The sequence below is a fragment of the Notamacropus eugenii genome, chromosome 6 (genome assembly GCF_028372415.1).
Source record: "Notamacropus eugenii isolate mMacEug1 chromosome 6, mMacEug1.pri_v2, whole genome shotgun sequence".
Classification (NCBI taxonomy): Eukaryota; Metazoa; Chordata; class Mammalia; order Diprotodontia; family Macropodidae; genus Notamacropus; species Notamacropus eugenii.
In genome coordinates this window covers 146996595-147015987 of record NC_092877.1, presented here as the reverse complement: position 1 = coordinate 147015987, position 19393 = coordinate 146996595, and the positions used below count along the sequence as shown (strand labels likewise).

At 37.2% G+C, this 19393-nt stretch overlaps 1 protein-coding gene across 2 annotated transcripts in view; it reads left to right on the top strand.

Annotated features, from left to right (window-relative positions):
* IQCM (IQ motif containing M) overlaps positions 1 to 19393 on the top strand; it is a 522295-nt gene that overhangs the window by 366556 nt on the left and 136346 nt on the right. For both annotated transcript variants that reach the window (XM_072621219.1, XM_072621220.1), the window contains one exon: positions 3963 to 4124. In XM_072621219.1, the coding sequence (XP_072477320.1) occupies positions 3963 to 4124 (162 nt within the window). The remainder of the gene's footprint in view (positions 1 to 3962; positions 4125 to 19393) is intronic.

Sequence of the window (19393 nt, the reverse complement as noted above, 5' to 3'; positions counted from 1 at the left end):
TCCCATTCTCAGCTTCTTTTACCACTGCAAATTATCACTACCATCTCAGTCTCTCCCTCTTGCTCAACTACCTGACAAAGTAGTGTCAAGGGAAATTGAAAGACGCAATCTTTCCTCCAGTATCCCTTTCCTAGAGTTCTTCTTTTCTCTTTGCCATGTGGCAGAAGCAAAGGAAAGAGATTAAGTTTACACAGTGTGACTTTCCTAAAAAAACAGTGTGAAACCTCATAATTGACTTTTTTTCCAATCAGAAGGTAATAATATTCCGTTCTGTCCTTATGAGATAGAAAGAAACTCTCTTCCCCCAAGAAGGTTGTAGAATAAGTCATGGGGAAAATGTGTAAGATTTTGAGGTGCAAAGGACCTCAGCAATCCTGTGGTCCAATCCCACATATTTTGGGTTGAAAAGTCTTTCCAGAGATGCATATTAACTTTCCCAAGGTCACAAAGTAAGTAGCAGAGATGAGATTTGAACCCAGGCCCTGTGATTTGTTCCTAGGTGTTGTCTGAAATGTGTATGTAAAGAAGGAGAATTTTAATATATTTCAGCTGATTTCTTTAACAATTGTTCAAAGAGAGGACTAGATAGTTAACTAGCCTTTATTAAACTCTTGCACCTATCAGACACTGTGCTACAGAGGGGATATCAAGAAAGGGAAATAGTCTCTACCCTCAAGGATTTCACATTTTAATTGGGAGAGAGAACATATAAATACATTAGGTAAGTACAAGATCTTCTTTTCTTATGAAAATGCTTTCCATTCATTTCAAGGGTCTTCTTTGGGAAGACATGATGGTTTTTGATGGAGGTATTTTGGATTGGTCCTCAGGGAAAAGTATTTTCCTATGTCACTCAGTGATGGTCACTGGATCTGGTGATTAGGAGGTCATTGATGAGACTGGAGAGATCAGTTTCAGTAGAGTGAGTGGGATGAAAAGAGACTTGATTGACAAGGAATTAAAGACATCAGATGTGGAGGCAGTTGAATGGAATATATGATATGGAGCAAGTTGGAGAGACCTGTGCATATTTGTAAGTAGATGGGAAGTCGTAGGTAGAAAAGGGGAGACAAGAGTTCTTATTGCTGGAATTAGGTCCTGGAGATGGCAAAAGGAGATAGGGTCAAGGGTATAGGTGGAAGAATTAGACTTGCAGAGAAATTCAATTCTATTCTATTAAACATATATTAAGAACCCACTGTTAATCAAAGCGTGGAGTTGGATAATGGTGATATCAGAGCAAAAATGAAACAAACTCTGTGTTCAAAAAGTTTCTGTGTTTTTATTTATTTGTTTTACTCTTATTATACATAAATACAAAGTATATCTAACATGTTAGATTGGGAAGGAGGACTAGTAAGTGGAGATTAGAAAAGTCTCACCATAGGAGGTAGTAGCTGAATAGTTTGTGTCCTAGAGACACTAGACAACTGTTGCAGAATTTTTAACTGATAGGAGTGGTAACATGGTCATATCTGTGTTTTAGGGATATTAATTTGGCAGCTATATGGAGGATAGATTGGAGAATGGAAAATGTAGAGGCAGGTAGACTAATTAGAACACTGTTGTCACAGTCCAAGTGACAGATGCCTCTTGTTCTGTGACAAGAGAGATACAGAAGAAAGTGAGTGATAATGTTGAGAAATTTTGAAAAGTGAAGGAAGGGAAAGAAGGGAGCTTCCTTTATGTTGATTTTAATTGTCTTAGTAAGTAGGAGACCAAGCCATTTGCTACAAGTTTGGGGTGGGTGAGAGGGAGGGAGTTGGGGGAGAACTTACTGAAAATTTAAATAGGATGAAAAGGTATACAACAATGATTATGGAATCAGATAGGAAATCACTTTGTTTTTAAATAGTTTGTGAGCACTTAGAGAAAGAAGCATTGATTGAAAGGCACCCCCATCAGTGTCCTAAGATCAAATCATGTTTCTAACTTGGACAGTTATTAGAACAGGAGAATATCAAAGACAGCATCGCACAACTGGATTCAGTTAGGCAGTTGAAAAAAAAAGCTTCTCATGATATCCTTGTGGACTAGGTAAAGAAATGATGACTTTGTGACATTAGGAAGATTCATGACGAGTTGCGCTAATAACTGGTTGTGTCCTATGGAAAAAATACTGGATTTGGATTGAGAGAGGATATATGTTCAAATTCTAGCTCTTTTAATTACTGTTAGTATGATCAGGGCTGCAGGTTCCATAACTGCAAAATGAGAATATCATACTATATCATGCTTTAAGTTCCATCCAGTTCTGAGTTTTAAGATCCAGAAGAAATATGGTATGGATGAGTGTAGGGGAATGAATCTAGAGACAGAGAATCTCATAATTCTGCCACTTCCCAATGACATGACTTTTAGTGGTCACTTAAATTCTCTGTCCTTCAGTCCAAGCACAGCGGGGTGGACTCCATGAGCACTTAGTTGTCTTCAGTTTCTAAATCTATGATCCTAGGATTCTAATAACTGAATCTAATAAAGTGTTGATTAAGAGTACCTGCTCATAATAAGCACTTAATAAATGTTCATTGATTGATTGAAAATGGATTGGTTCATATTTAGATTATTATATTCAGTTTAGAGTACATACCATTACAGGGGGAACATTGATGCACTATAAATAACCAAGAACATGTTGCTATCATGGTGATGCTCACCATCAGTGCACAATTATACCTATTTTCCCATAACACTTCCAAAATTACTTATTTTTTTCTCCCCCTCTCTTTTTAGTTTTTTTTTTTTTTTGGCCAGCTTTATTCAACTTCTGGGTTTGAGATAGAACCTCAGAGTTGCTTTAATTTGCATTTCTTTATTAGTGCTTTGGAATATTTAAAAATATATATATGGCTTTAAATTCATAATAGAGGAACAAGGAGAAAAGTTTCAGACCTATGTATGGAGACAGTGCTCATGACAAAATGATCAAGAAGACCACAGAAGATAAAATGGACAATTTTGATTACCTAAACTTAAAAAGTTTGCAAAAACAAATGCAAAACAGTTAAGATTAGAAAGGAAAGAGTTAATTGAGGGGAAAAAAAGTCTTTGTAGCAAGTTTCTCTGATAAACCTTCCTTTTACAAGTAACATAAGAACTGATTGAAATGTATAAGCATAAGAGCTACTTCCCAAATGATAAATGGTAGGGATATGAACAAATAATATTTCTGGTTTGTTTATGATATCATCCAGGTCAGGTATCCATTTGGAATTTATCTTGGCATCAGTGAGATATTGATCTAAACCTAATTTCTACTGTTAACTAAAAAACAAAAACAAAACTATTTCAATATCGTTGGCTTCCTTTATGATCCTGTGCATTTTGTTTTAAATTTTTAAAAACAATTTTTGATATGGGGCTTGTAAGTTTTGCCAAAATGACAAAGGGGTCCACATACAAGCAAGGTTAGGAACTACTGTTCTAGGACCACAAGTCATAGCCAGTTTTCCTTATGTCAGAAGAGAGATTGCCAGAGAAATCACTGGTCCTAACTAGAAAACTGACCACCTACCTTCACCCACTATTCACTTAACTATAGGTTATTTTCAAGCCAGCCTGTTTCTCTATTTATAGGCTGCCAAAAGCAATTCTGTTTTGCCTTCCCCTAAAATACCCTTTTGGTAATCTGTATGGCTTAATGGCTGCTATTTAGTGTTCTCATAGTGGTCAATAACATTGTTAAGAATGTTTTAATATTTGGATTTAGTTCTTGATGAGCCTTAGCTATTAAGGTGTTTTATTCTGAAATAAGCTGAGCCATACTGTAGCCATATATAGTTTCCTAAGAATTATCTTTGCCTTTTTTAAACTGTAGTTTCAAAATTGTATTAAAATACAAAATCACATATACATATTTATATCTTTTATAGGAACATTATATGAAATTTAGAAAAAAGTGAATTATAATAGATTTGTAAATATTTTCTGGTTTTTGTTTTTGTTTTTTTTTTTTACCATAGAATACAATGAAGTCCACTCTGAGGAAGTTAAAAAGGCAAAAGCTCTTGAGATGATATTCACTCTATATCCTCCTGAAGGTGCCCACGTGAGTCATTTCTGGGGCCTAAAGTCAACTTGGACAAGACCTATCGTACGCGGAGAAGAAGCATATAAGTATATAGGTGAGACATTGGACTTTGTCATTTCTCTTTGTATTAAAAGTGTTAATGGATTTTTCTCTTTTAAATTCCCAAGAAATGTAGCTAGATATTTGTTATCACTTTAATAGCTTTTAGCTTGGAGGGTGGGGTGGAGTAGGGGGTTGCAGTGGTTGCAGAGCTGAACATGGAGTCAGAAATACCTGAATTCACATTCAGTTTCACATTCACATTCAGACACTTACTAGCTGCCTGACTCTGGGCAAATCACTGCAACAGTTTCTTCATCTGTAAAAGGGGGATACCTATAGAAGGGTGATTGTGAGGATCAAATATTCGTAAAACCTTTTGTAAACTTTAAAGCACTATATAAGCACCACCTATTTTTATCATAATCACCAGCTATTATTACTCTGTGAGCAGTTAGGTGGCACAGTGGAGAGATTGCTGGACCTAGAGCCAAAAACTCTTCTTTGTTTGGCTGTGTGACCCTGGGCAAGTCAATTCACCATGTTTGCCTCAGTTTTCTCATCTACCAAATGAGCTAAAGATGGAAATGGCAAACACCCCAATAACTCTGCCAAGAAAACTCGGAAAGGGATCACAAAGATTTAGACACAACTGGAAAAAACTACTCAAAGCATAACTAGTCTAAGTTTCATGGTCCTTCCCACACTGACTGCTAAAGGCTGAGGAAACAGGTGTTTAACTGAGACAATTCTACCTTTATTAAACCCAACTCATTGGCTAGACACAAAAAACTAAGGTGGCATATCATGGACCGAGCCCGGATAAGAGGCACAAGTCGAGGTTCTGCCAAAAGCAAGGAGGAAAGACTGGGAAATGACAAGATTGGTCTCTGTAAATATTCATAGAGACGTGAGATCAGCTGAAAATATCTACGCATATTTAATTTCTTAATTTTGTTTTTGTATCCTTCCTTCATGTTTCCTTTTATGTTTTAATAGTATGTAAGAAGGATGTGTGTGTGTGTGTGTATGTGTGTATACAAGCACAGGTGGGCATGTGCATGGGCATAGACTCATGCCTGTGCATTTTTCAGGGAGCAGGGGAGGGGTCCTATGTCCTCTTTCATGGGCTAGGTTGGGATTGGAACTGTCCTGTTCAGGAAGAGAGGGGTTAGTGCCTAGAGGACAGAAGGGGAAGCAGTGAGGCAAGTCTGGTCTTTGTAGGTAGATGAAGAGGGCTATCTTTAGTGGGGGGTCACAGAGTATGGTAATGATTCCCTTGGTTTTGACTCTACAAGGACTAGAGTTCTATGTGTTCATGTACATGCATGTTCTGTGCTTTTACTGAGCATTTTTAATACGATGTAGATATAATTGCTGTTTTTTAAATGTATTTTTGTCATGTGCTTTCATGGCTAGGAGACAGAGTTGGGGAAAAAATATTCATTATAACTTTTGTGTACTCAATATATTGGTCCAACATTGGTTTTTGCATTGGGACAATTTTCAGGAGATAGCTTAATACACCTTAAAGATAGAGATATGCTCTAGTGGACTTCTTATATACATAAGTAACAAAATTTTAAAAAATTGATGATATAAAAGTATATAAGTAAAAAGCATAGACTTCCAGAGGTGGCAGGAACCTTAATGGTAAGCTGATCTGATCTCCCACCCAAGGCAGGAACCTTCTCTACCCCATTCATGATAAACGCTGCAGATCTATCCTCCACACAGCTGCCAAAGCATTTTTCTTAATAAGTAGGTCTGATCATGTCACCTTCTTAATCAACTTCAGTGCCTCCCTCTTACCTCTAGGATCAAATATAAACTGTTTTTTGGCATTTCAAGCTCTTCATAACTCGGCCCACCTTCTTTTTCATTACTCTCCTCTGACCCATCTAAAATTCAGCTATACTGGCCTACACAATGCACCCTCTCTGTGACTTAGTATAGGCTGCTTTTGATGTCAGGAATGCTTTCCATCCTCACTCCTCTATCATAGAATTAATTCATGGCTTCCTTCAAAACTCAATTCCACTGTCACCTTCTGCAGAAAGCCTTTCCCAGTCCCCAGACCTACTAATACTTCCCCTTCTAAAGTTATCCTTTGACTATTCATTATGTATCTTTTCTGGACTATTTCTGATCAAGCTGTTTAGAATGTAAGATGCATAAGATCAAAGACTATTCTGACTTTTTCTTTGTAGCATTGATGGTTAACACAAATGTATAACACTATTATGTCCAATAAAATACCTGATCACTTACATTCATTATGAAGTTCATATATCCTAAGATAGCCCATTTCATTGTTGGACATTATTAGAAAATGTTATTCATTTTTGATAAAATGCCACCTTTGGTAGAGTTGAAATCTGTCTATTTAAGTTTTTGGTTCTTTTTTCTTTTAAAGCTCAATTATTATTGTTTTTATATTCATTTAAGCAAATTTTAAGTTCCAAATTCTCTCCCTCTCTTCATCCCCTCACCCTGTCTTCTGAGAAAGGAAACAATATGATGCCCATTTTACATGTGAAGTGATGAAACACATATTTCCATATTAGCCATGTTGCAAAAAAAAAAAAGCAGAAAAATAAAGTTTAAAAAAAGCATATTTCAGTATGCACTCAGACTCCATCAGTTCTCTCTCAAGAGGCAGATAGCATTTTTCATGGTGAGTTCTTTGGAATTATCTTGGATTGTTGCATTGATCAGAGTAGCTAAGGTTTTCATGGCTGATCATCAAGAACAGGCTTTCGTTCAGTTCTCTCTTATTGTAAAGATTAAATAATCTTTATATATATTACATATCTTTGTAATCTATCTATATATAATTATTATATTATGCATAATATAACAAAATTAGATATAATATATATTATATACCTTTATAACATATAATCTTTATATATGTATAAAATCTTCTTGTTTGATGGTTTGTCAAATTCTTTGTAGCTTTTCTGGACAAGTGCATTAGAGATTTGGATTCTAGTCTGTCTTCTTCTGTTCTCTTTCTATGTGACCTTGAGCAAGTCATCTCCCCTAAAAATAGGAATAATGATATCCACACTACCAGAAGGCAGAGGACTGGCTCAATTCTTTTGCTTCTCCCCCCCCCCCAATAGTTTTCTTTTAGTGTTATACTCTCTACACTTTAGAGTTTGAGAAAGATCTCTTGGGTTCCTGTCAATTTCCCAATGTCCAGGATGCATAGATTTACAGCTTTAGAGGTTGAAGAAACCTTGGAGTTCATTTAGTCCATCCCCTCTTTTTGTAGAGGAAAAAAAACAAGTCTAGACAAGATTTACTCAAGATCATATACGGAATAAACAAACTCCTTTGTGCCATCCCCATAAATTATGTTAAGAGATGAAATGCCAAAACAGAACAAAACAGAAAACTCCTAAGGGAAATGTTCAGTAGTACCAGGAGATAAAAATCCTTAATTAAAATCCACAATTATATGGATGATTTAAGGTCTGTAATATACTTTCCTCACAACTACCCTGGGAGGCAGATAGCATAAATAAGCATTATTAACCTCATTTTGCACATCAGGAAACTGAGGCTTTGGGAAGTTGTAGCTTGCCCAGAATCACATGTTTATTTGATGGAGGATTCAAATCCAGTTCTCCTGACTGTGTTCCATGCTGTACTATCCCTCAGCAATTTCGAGCTGATAAAGTGACCAAGCTAGTACAATTTACTTTGTAAATCAACTTTGTAGAGTACATTCTTTTTAACCTTCAAAAACAAGGTATTAGACATGTTATTTCAAAGGGCAGTGGAGTCATCCTGAAATATCAGTTTGGACCAGCTGTTTGTTGTAGTATTCGGACCTGGAAATCAGTCAGTGAGCATGTTTATCTGATGTTGGCTATGTGGTGCTCAGCATTCCTTGGTCCTTATGAAAGGCCTCTGTTAAGTGGCTCAGTAAAGGATTCAGAATTCAATTCAATAAGCATTTATGTGCAAAACACCATGCAAAATACTAGGGATTCAAAGTAAAACAAAAGGAACTTTTCCTCTCTTCATGAAGCTTACATTTTACCTGAAAGATACAGCATTTAGATGAACATATACACTATAATCTTGAAAAAAACAAAGAGCCCCAGCAACTAGGAAGTCAGGACAAGTTGAAAGACAGCATTCGAGTTTGAACTCTGAAGTCTCCTACAGTTTAAGAGACTGAGGAAGGGATAGAATCCGGGTGTGTAAGGCAGCCTTTACAAAGCATGGGGGGAAGTTATGGAATGATGAATTCAAGGAACAAATAGGCCAGTTTGACTGAAAAACACAAGGTGTGAGGTAGGGGAGTATATGAAGACGTATCAGACACTACTTCTGACTTCAAAGGGCCCTAAAATTTATCTGAGAAGGGGACTGAAAGGCCATTAGTCATTCAGTGGTATGATATAGCTCTGATTCTCTGCATTAGAAATTCAGTGTTGGGAGTGATCACTCTGGGCTGAAGTGAACAGGGAATGCCTCATGGGAGGTTCAGTTGGGGAAAGGACCTTGGTACATATATGTGATTTAGGTAAGTAACAGAGTTGACTAGGTTTTTCTTGAAAAAAAATGGCAGGAAAAAATTCAAGTTGTCAACAAGCATTTATCGAAATGATTATCAATAACCAATAATTTGGGGAGATCTAGAGTTCCCCCCTTTTCCTAAAGTCCTGATTTCAAAAGTTCAGTCTCTTCAAGGACATTACTGATAATGAAATTGGACGCCATTGTGCTGTACCCAGGTCTAGATGTGGATAAATTCTTTGAACAGATTGCCCAAGGTTGGGAGTAAACTTCAAAGTAACACAATCGAGGTTCATTTGAATGGCTTCAGTCCCTCGTAGTAAAAGCCGTACAGTCATTGTCAGCCAGTCAGAGCTGATGGCCACCCTTAGGAATACCCCTCTTCCAATGGATATACAAGCCCGTCCCCATGATTGTCTTTGGCTGGAGGGAGAGATGGCCAAATGACCATCCTTTTATGGAAATCCTGGTGTTATTAATGCAATGATTAAATTGCTTCCTAGAACTTTTTAAATGCCGCATCATTTTTAAAGTCTTAACTACGTGATGATAATATGCTGATCACTGGAGTTACAAACAAAAGACAACCTCCTCAATCCTCAAACCCAATAAGTTAGGACTAAGAGCGGCATGTGTACAATTAGTTTGACTTGAGCAAGTGCTGTGTCAGGGAATAGTGAAAAATAAGTATAGTTAGGGATGGGCAAAATAACAAACAGTATTGACAGTAAGACAAAGGAATTTGGATTCAGTGCTGGAGAAATGGCTTATCTATTCTTAATGCCTTGGACAGATGGGGTTTTCTCTCTGCTAGGAGAGTCTTTGCCCCAGGCTCCGAACTACAGAATACAGACTAGAACTCCTCCAAGTTAACTATTGCTCTAGGCTTAATTCTAGTTTTGTTTTGTTTTATTTGCTTGTGTGTTAAATTTCCTGATTATTGAGACTTGTGTATTGTTTGAAGATCCCTCTTCAGTTATTAAGGTTAGAAGGGCTATGGAGCTCCCAATTTTATTTCTTATAGCTAAGCTACTTAGATGTAGACTTTATCCATGTACAGATTATTCTTCTGACAAATTGCCTTGGACTTGGTGTGGTTCCCAGTTTCATAATTCCTAGCTGCCCCCTGCCCCCAATTCTCATACATTTGAATGCCAATAGGAGCAGCTCTAGAACAAAACCAAGGGGGCCTTGCCTGGCCACATTCCTACCCTTATTGTGTATTTATGGGTACAATTTTTTTTTCTTTTTATCTCCAACATCTAGCATAGTGTCTATTTCTGATTAAATTAGCATTTATTGAATTGAATTTACTGGAAATTCTAGACTGAAGTACTGTCCTGTTAATTAAAGTTATCTCTCCCTCCATGCCAGTTAAAAGGACTGAAATATCAACAAGGTTATTATTTCACACATGAAGTTGTAGATTTTTTAATTCAAAAGCCATTTTTGAAATTCTGGCTCTAGTGGGACACATGAGTTAAAAAAAGATGGCCATGTCATGATGAGGTCAGGTAGAAAACTCTGAGGAAAGGCATAGGACAGCAGTTGCCATGGGGAGTCCAGGTATGTGACATTATATTAAAGAAGTGAAACTCGATGTCTGTAATGTTCAAGTTGGCTATTCTTTCCATCCCTCTTGGGGAAGCAACCAAAGCCAAAGTCTGCCATATAAGTTAGGGGTGTTATTAAACTGACTGACAAGAGAGATGTAGCAGTTCCCTTGAAAAGAGATTAATCAATTAAAAGAACTTTCTTTGGATCAGGGACTCTTGAGTCTACAACTATTTTAGGGAAGGTAGCCCTGGAACTTTATTATGTGTCCCACCATTAGTACTCAGAGCTTATAGGAGATGGACCTCCCACTTAATGATTTTACACCCATAGATTCAGAGATGTATTACCAGCAGGAAACTGGGGAGTAATTGAGATTGAGCTCCTAACTCTAAGGAATATAGTAGGGTCTTCATAGACACTCTAGCATGCATGGGTCTGTAGGTGTGGGTGACCCCTACAAATCATATTCTACATGACCAGATTTGATACATGATACAAGGTTAAAATGGAATAATATATACATCATAATCTTAAAATCTCAGCTTTAAGTTTAAAATGAACTTTTAAAACAATCTTCCAAAGGGCACATGACTTTTCTTTCTCCCTGGTATTCAAGGCATTGCTGATGGCTAATGAATGAATATAATTGCCCTTCCTAATCCTTAAATATTCTCTGTCTCATATCTTCCCTACTGTTCCCATGAATGGTAAATTAATTTAGGCATATTTTAATTGAGTTTCATATTTTACTTTGGCTACATGTTTGCCCTGGGATGTTGCTAAATATGTATCTATAAATTTCTTCCCTTGGTCCAAATATCTGTGTTCTAAATCTCAATCCATGCTCCATAAATATCGTATCTAATGGGGATACTCTATGAAAGGCACCATAAATAGTAAATGGAGAGTCAGGTTTGATGTCAAGCCCTGCCTCTCACACATGTCAGTAGTGTTGATGGGGTATGGGCCCAAGTCAAGACCTTTGCCCCTTACCCCAAAAGATTTTGGGTCCCATTTGTCTAAAGGGCCCAGGAAAACCCCATCTTTAAATCTCACCTGATATGGTGTTCCTCTGAGGCCATAAGCCTTTCATTAATTGTGCCTTTGCCCAAATCTCTGTTTAGCTACTTCTCACCTATAATCCTATTCTCCAGGATACTGACCACTCCCTAGATCTCCCCCTTTCCTCCAGACACCCCAGACTCCTTGGCCACCCCTGGACTCCTCCCTCAGTCTTTCTGTATAAAATCCATCTTTTGTTTCCATGAAAGTGTTCAGATTCTATCTAGCCTGCTTATGTTAGCATTACAAAGCCTCAACTTCCTTAAGAGTCTACCCATTATGGTGGATTTTCAAGAAATTTTAGTTTTCTTTGGCTGAAAGAAGGTTTGGGTTGAATTCATTCATGGTCCCAGCACCCCTCATCCTCAACCGTGTGACCCTGAGAAAGTCACTTAATTTCTCCAATGAAGGGTAGACACTGATCTGAATTGGTAGAAGGAGTTTCTTTTCTGGAAATTCCAATTAGCAGTGAATTCACATGTGGAGTGACAAAGGTCTAGGTTCAAGTCTTATCTCTGATGCTAGCTAGGAGACTGTGAGAAAGTTGTGTAACCTCTCTTTATAACTCTCCATGACTAAGTTATAGATGTGGTCCTGATCTGCATCTGCAGGTATTGCATAATGAGAATTTTCATAATAAGAATTCCCCACACCAAGAAAATTTTAAATCTAGACCACGAGTGTGTGCTTGTATGCCTGGACATATGTGTGTAACATTTGATATCCTGAAAAATTTGTATAAATAGATATTCATACACACTCACTTAGGTATATTTGTTTTATATACGTACATATGTGTCTCTGTATATATGTACATACATACATACAATATGCCTATATACATAGATACAGGCACCTTGTTACCAAGTTTATCAAGTAAATAGCTAGTGTTTTACTTGTGTTCAGCCTTTGAGGTATAATTTAAGGATAGCAATTTTTCTGCCATATTTACACACAGCCGTCTTGGTTTTGGGTGCCTGGGTTTCTGTCCCTTGATGTGCTCCCTGGAATTTGTCCCTGATCCTATTCATTCAGTTTGCAAGTGAACACTGATCGCACTTGTCAGGATTAAGTTGAGCTGAATCCTGTTCGCTAAGATGCTCTATAGAATTAATCACTCTAAAACTAAAATGGGCACACATGTATTAGATAGAGGTAAAGGACCCCTTTCATTTGAGGAAACCAAAGTTTATTTTTCTTGGTACTCACATAACCAAACTTACTGACTGCTGCTACGTTACATCTCCTTGTCACTCACCTAAGCCAAGATGATTTTAGCAAGTACAGTGAATATACACAGAGAGAAAACACCTAGTTACTGGAATACAGCACAGCAGTTGTCTCCATCTCCTTCAAGCCCCTGTCCTCGTCTGGAACTCAGGTGGAGGTGAGATGTGACCTCTCTCTACACCAGGTCGTTTCTTTTCTTCTTCTGGTTGGTAACCCAACTTTCACCATCTGGTGCCATTTCTGATTTGCTTGGCTGAGTGTTGGAGAAAGAGTGTTGATGTGTTTAATGTTAATGGTTGCAGACAACTCCTGCTAAGTTAGAATGTACACTGAGTTGTCTAAATACTCAGTTCATTGTCTGTGTGTACATATATATATATATATATATATATATATATATATATATATATATATATATATATATATATATATATATACAAGCACATACATGTATATACACATATGTATGTGTGTGTATAGAAGCAGCTAGGTGGCGTAGTGGATACAGCACTGGGCCTGGGATCAGAAAGACCTGAGTTCAAATCCAGCCTCAGTTTCAAATCCATCCTGTTTGTCTCGGTTTCCTCATCTGTAAAATGAGCTGGAGAAGGAAATGGCAAACCACTCCAGTATCTTTGCCAAGAAAACCTCAAATAGGGTCATGAAGAGTCAGACATGACTGAAACAGCTGAACAACCACAAAGTCTAATATATATTATTCTCCCTTAGAGGTCAGAATCCTATTCCTTATAGGATTCACAGCATCACTTCCCAACAGGAAAACTGGCGTTGGTTTCCATGGTCTCTGAGGAACAATGTGCATTCTTTATCCTGCTTTTTAACATCCTCTTTAATCTATCTCCCCTTCATATACTCTACAATAGAACCTGATTAGACTCCCAGAAGCATGGCATAGGGGATGGAGTACCTCGGATCAGGAAGAGGTAGGTTCACATCCCCTTTCTGATTGCTGCCATCTAACTACATTCCTACCTTTATTATATATTTATGGCCATGATTTTTTTCCCTTTGTATTCCTAACACCTAGAACAAAGTCAGTACAGGTAGGTGTTTAATTAATATTTATTAAATTGATTGCATATAAATCCTCGGCAGAAGGATCTTTCCTAATTAAAACTATTTTGTTTCACTTAATATTGATCAGCTATCTGATCCTTGGAAAGCTCTGGCACTTAAACTCTCAGAGCCTCAATTTCTTCATTTGTAAAAAGGGGATAGTACCAACTTCAGAGAAGTCCCTATATTACCTACCTCATAGAAAATGGAAATTACTGCCTACTTCATAAAACCACTGTGAGATTTAAATGAGATAAAGCATAATAAATAAAGGCTTTGCAAACTTTAACAGCCCTTCATGTCAATTGTTATCTAATCAATCCCTCGTCTTGTCTTCCCTACCTATCTATATTCTCACCAGCCTTCCCCCATAACTTAAATGCATTATGCATTTCCTCTACATCTCTTCCTGTCGAAATGCTTTCCTACCTTTAAGATGCACCTCAAAAGGGTGTCCTTGACAGGAAGCTCGGATTCTCCCAGATTAGAAGTGATGCCAACCTCCTAAAATTAAGTAGAGGACTTTATCTGAACCCCTCCTTGTTCTTAACCATTTCATTTTGCATCGTGTGTGTGTGTGTGTGTGTGTGTGTGTGTATGTGTGTGTGTGTTGCCTGCATCTTATCTATCCTATTAAAAAGCAAGATCCTTGAAAACTGGACCTGGGTTACTTTTCATTTTTGTATCCCTCTGACCCTGGCAGAGTGCTAAGTATATCACTTCTACTCAATAAGTGTTTGTTTTATGACGAGGCAGAAGGATGGATGATAGAACTCCAAAAATTAAGTAATCTCACAAATGTTACCCAATAATTATTTCAGAATCATAATTTAATATATTTGGCCACTGCTCTTTTCCTCATCTATGAAAAATCAAACAGATGTGAAGGGAACAGGTTGAGTTGTTCCTCATTGTATGGATTTTCTTTTAGCAAAATTGGTGATAGAGTTTCTCTAAAATAGATCATGTTTTCCTATAAATTTCCATTATAAAATGGTCAATATGTTCCCATGGAAGGGGGAAATACATTTCTAAATAGACTGATTTGGAAACGTTGGTTGAAGAAGGAATAAAAAAGATTGCCAGGATCCATAAGACTTTGAATAATGAAGTATTAAAGACATCTTGAATCACAGAATTTGGAAGTGGAAGGGACTTGTGGAATTCACCTAGTTTGTACCTGGCTGGGAAGTGATATGGTAGCCTGGTTCTTGACAACATGAGAATGAAATTCACCTCTTAGTAAGAATAACTTGCCAAAGGGCCCATAGTCAGTAAATGGCAGGTCCAGGATCTGAACTCGGATCCTCTCCCTCCAAATATAGATCTTGTTCTACCATCTCAGAAAGCTATTAGCCTATAACAAGTTGATAATTTTAGTAAATAAATATGAAACTTGTTAGCAATTATAATCTCTCAAATTCTGTTGCTGTTCAGTCGTGTCCAATTCTTCATGACCCCTTTTGGGGCTCTCTTGGTAAAGATACTGGAGTGGTTTGCCATTTCCTTCTCCAGTTCATTTTATAGATGAGGAAACTGAGACAAACAGGCTGAAGTGACTTGTCCACAATCACAGAGCTAAAAAGTGTTTGAAGTCTTCCTGACTCCAGGCCCAGCACTCTATTTACCACACCACTTAGCCACCTGAGCAAATAACCACCCCTGACTAACTGTTTACTTTTCATATTTCCATATACGAGTTTCATTTTTAAATTTCATGTCTTTTATCTGAGTTGTTATGACTTTTCATGTGTATCCAATCTATACCACTAATCCTACTGTAAAATACTTTTACACGGAGGTAAAGTTTTGAGGTTCCTTTGCAGCTACCTCCCACCTTCAGTACACACAGTCTGAGTCTATTTTATCCACAATATGTTCTATATAAATGTTGACTTGCCAACTAGAATGCAGTGGTTTTGTTGGGGTATAGCGTCAGGAAACATAGTTATGTTTTAAATGCACCCCGTTACTAATGATCAGGCTTTTGAAATTTTGTTTATCCTTTCTATTCTGTATTCAAATCACTCTAACCTACACACTGATAACTGTGGACCGTGGTGTTATTTATCTGCCAAACTTAACATTCTGAAATATGGTCAAGAATTCAGAAGGAGACTGAAAAAAGGAAGTCACTAAAGTAGATGTCACAAAGTATTGACTGCAACAAGGTATCAGTTTATAGCATGAAAACAAGAGAATAGACTACAAAGTATTGAGAGCAGACCAAATTCAAAAGGTTACCTTTAAGTGTGTGGAGCAAATAAGTATACACAACCCACTGGTCCTGTGGGCATCACAGAATCAGAAAATATTGTTGAGATCACTTGTGTGACCCGCTCATTTTAGATATAAGGAAACTGAGACCAAGGGATGGGAAGTGGCTTTCTCGGTGTAACACAGACGGGACGTTACAGAATGATTTAACATTTGATGTTCAAACGTACAATACTAACTCATTTCTAATGGGTTACATTATTTTCACTTTATATTCTTTTTGAGAAGACAGGGCAAAGGATGTTTATTAGTGCAGAGTACAGTACTGAGTTTGGTAGGAAGACAGGACAGATATGTAATTTAGAAAAGCTGTAAACTTTTAAGTGGAGGAGAATGTAGATGACATATAGATTAGTCTTTGCAGGAAAAGTCTTCCATCACCATTTTTCATGGGGTACTACTGGTACTAGAGAGATTAGCACAGCAGAGAACCACATTCAATGAAGAGTAGCCTAGACCTATTCCTTCAGTAATACTGGGAGTAATGTGTACTGGATAGTTTCCATAAAAGGTAACAGTTGCTCTCTATCACAAGGTTAGAATTTTTCCTGTGGAAATCAGGTATGCAATTATTTTATGTTTTTGTTGAGGTATGTATTGTGTTGTGTTGTGTGTGTGCGTGCATGAAGATAAAAAAACCAGTTCTATTTGGGAAAAAAAAGCAAAGTAATTTTGTAATAAATTTTAGCATAAGAAACTGTATTCAGAATTGAGTGGATCTTAGTGGTCATCTAATTCAGCTCCTGTATTTTTTAGATTAGGAAATTGAGGACCAGAGAGGTTGTGACTTTTCTGAGGTTAAACAGATGGCAAATGGCAGAGCTGGGCTTTGAAACCATGGTTCTTTGCTTACAATTCCAGTGCCCTTTCCCATAAACCCCATGCTGAGATTTCCCTCCAAAAAAAGATTAATACAAAAACAAATATTTTTTGGATTAAACTCAAATTATATAGAAAACTTGTTTACTTGAATTACTTCCTTCCCATATGGAAAATTCTCGAGGGCAAGACCTCTAGCTCTGTGTCTCAAAGGGACCAGTTGCCCATCTGTCTAGTTTCATTTGTTCTTTTTTCAATCCTGGACTTTGCATTTTTTTCCTCCAGCTTAAACATCCTTTGCTGTTCTATTGACCATGAACCTCCAGGAATGGTTGAAATTAAGGAAAATAAAGCATGTTGAGCTCTTTCATTATCTTTTCTTTGGGGAAGGTGGGAGGGCGAGGGAGAGCTGTAGACTTAAAAGCAGCTTCGTACTTCGGTGATTTCTCACGTTTTCTCAGGTTTGGCTTCCTTCTCTCATGTGAGATCCTTTTCTCTTCTCTTGAGATGCCTCCTTAGCAATCCTCCTTGAACAACTCTTAGCTGAGTTTGTTCGTCTTTAAAAACTGCAACACTAAAAGAGAAAGTGTTACGTTCATGTGTAACCTACATATTTTTTTAAATGAATTTGTTTGAGATGTAAATTCAATTTATATGGGAGAGCATCCCAAGCCCTTAAGGCAGAATGAAGTATTAACTCTAGTTCAGCAATGAGGTGAAGATGTTGTCAAAATATCCTAGAATTTGGATAATTGTTTGTCTTTCGTATTGCCTGACTGTCAAACAACATGCAAAAAATTTGATCATTGTGGGAAGTTGATAAGACTTTTAAATAAAAGTATGTCATTATGTTAATCAGGTTTGAATATAGCATGCCAACATTTTGTTTTGATTATATAATTCTAGAATAATTTAACCTATTAGATATGCTTGCCTGGAGGGCATACCATATTTGTACACGTCTAAAATTCATATTAGTTTAAACAAGTATGTGGATTGAGTACTGAAACCCCTTTGGTGAGAGTTACTTTTCAAATATCTTTAAAAATCTTAGGATGGGAGATTTCTGTTGTAAGGGCAAGAGACATTTTTCTATTCCAGAGGAGAATGCCAAGCTCATGCTGGCATTCACCATTTAATTCAACAAGCATTCATTAAGGGCCTGAAACATAGTGAGTTCTCAAGAAATGAAGGGAAAAACTTTTCTTGGACATTTCCTAGTCTTGTGATCTTGAGCAAGATATTTTGCTCTGTTGGTCCTCAGTTTCTTCATCTCTAAAATGGGGATAATAACAATAAGGCACCTATCCCACAGTGTTGTTTGGAGGCTCACAATATAAAATATGTATAAATATTATCTAAATACCTCTTTTTTAATAACTTCTGTGACCTTGAGAAAATCTTACAGTTTTTATTTATTTTTTTACCTCTTCCTCCTCTATATAATATTAATAGGTAGAATTAAATGCCAAGGTCCTATCCAGCTCTAAAATTCTCTAACGATCCAGTTTGAGGATAGAAGTAAGTTTAGTGACCATCACTCCTGTCCAGGAGATAGATTGAATAGCTCTATATGCCCTCCTGAAAAGAATGTATTCATTGCTGTTGAGACATTCAATCAACATTTATTAAGTGTCTACAGTGTTCCAGGTTTTGTGCTAAGAGATGGAGATGTAAAGAAAGGCAAAAGACAGTGCCAGTCTTAATGAAGTCACAGTCTAATGGGGGAGACAAGAAAGCTATATACGAAGCAGATTCAGATAGGATAAACTGGATATAAGCAACAGAGGGGAAGGAACTGGAATTTAAAGAGTGTGAAAGGCTTCTCACAGAAGATGAGATTTTAGCTGGAACTTGAAGGAAGTCAGGCAAGCCAGGTGGTGGAAATGAGGAGGGAGAGAGTTCCAGGCTTGAGTGATAACCCGTGCAAATGCCCAGAGTCTGGAGATGGAAAGTTGTTCGTAGAAGAGCCAGAAGGCCAGTGTCACTGGATCATAGAGTAAATGGGGGGTAAGGATGGGGAGTAAGGTATAAGAAGACGAGACTCAACATTCCCTTACATCCACTATGCCTGGAACACATTTTCTTCTCCCTAGCATTTCTTTTCTTTAGCTTCCTTTGTGGCTTACTCAAGTGGTTCCTGTTAGGAGGAGCCAACCTTTCCTGATCTCATGAGTTTAGTGTTTTCTGGATCCTCAGATTACCTTGTATTTATTATCTGTCAACATGTTATATTCCCCAGTAGAATGAGATCTCCTGGAGGATAGGGATGATTTCATTTTTATCTTTATGTCACTAATGCTAGCCTTGCATATAGTAGGTACTCACTAATTATTTGTTCAGATGAATTATATTGTACTCTGTAAAGTCATGCTAATGAACATGATTATGTTCCATGCATTGACGTAACTGATAAGGTGAAAGACAAAGCGATGGCCCTTTCCCCACTGTCAAGGTTCTTCTTTTGAATTATAGTCACTTTTGAAGAGTTTGTTGGTGTGACTTTGTTTTCTTAGATTTGTAGCTGGCTTAAGTCTTTTCAAATTGAATCAACAAACATTTATCGAGAGTGTACATGTGTGCGCATTCTATCAAGTGCTGTAGGTAGGACATTCAGAATAGAAAATATAATTCCCAAAAGGAAATTATAATCTAGTTGGAAAATTTAAACTTGTGAAAATCTCATTAGCAAGAATAAATTGAAGTAATATTCTACAACAAGAGTGGAAGAAGTGATAGGAGAATGAGGGCCTGGTGGCATATTAA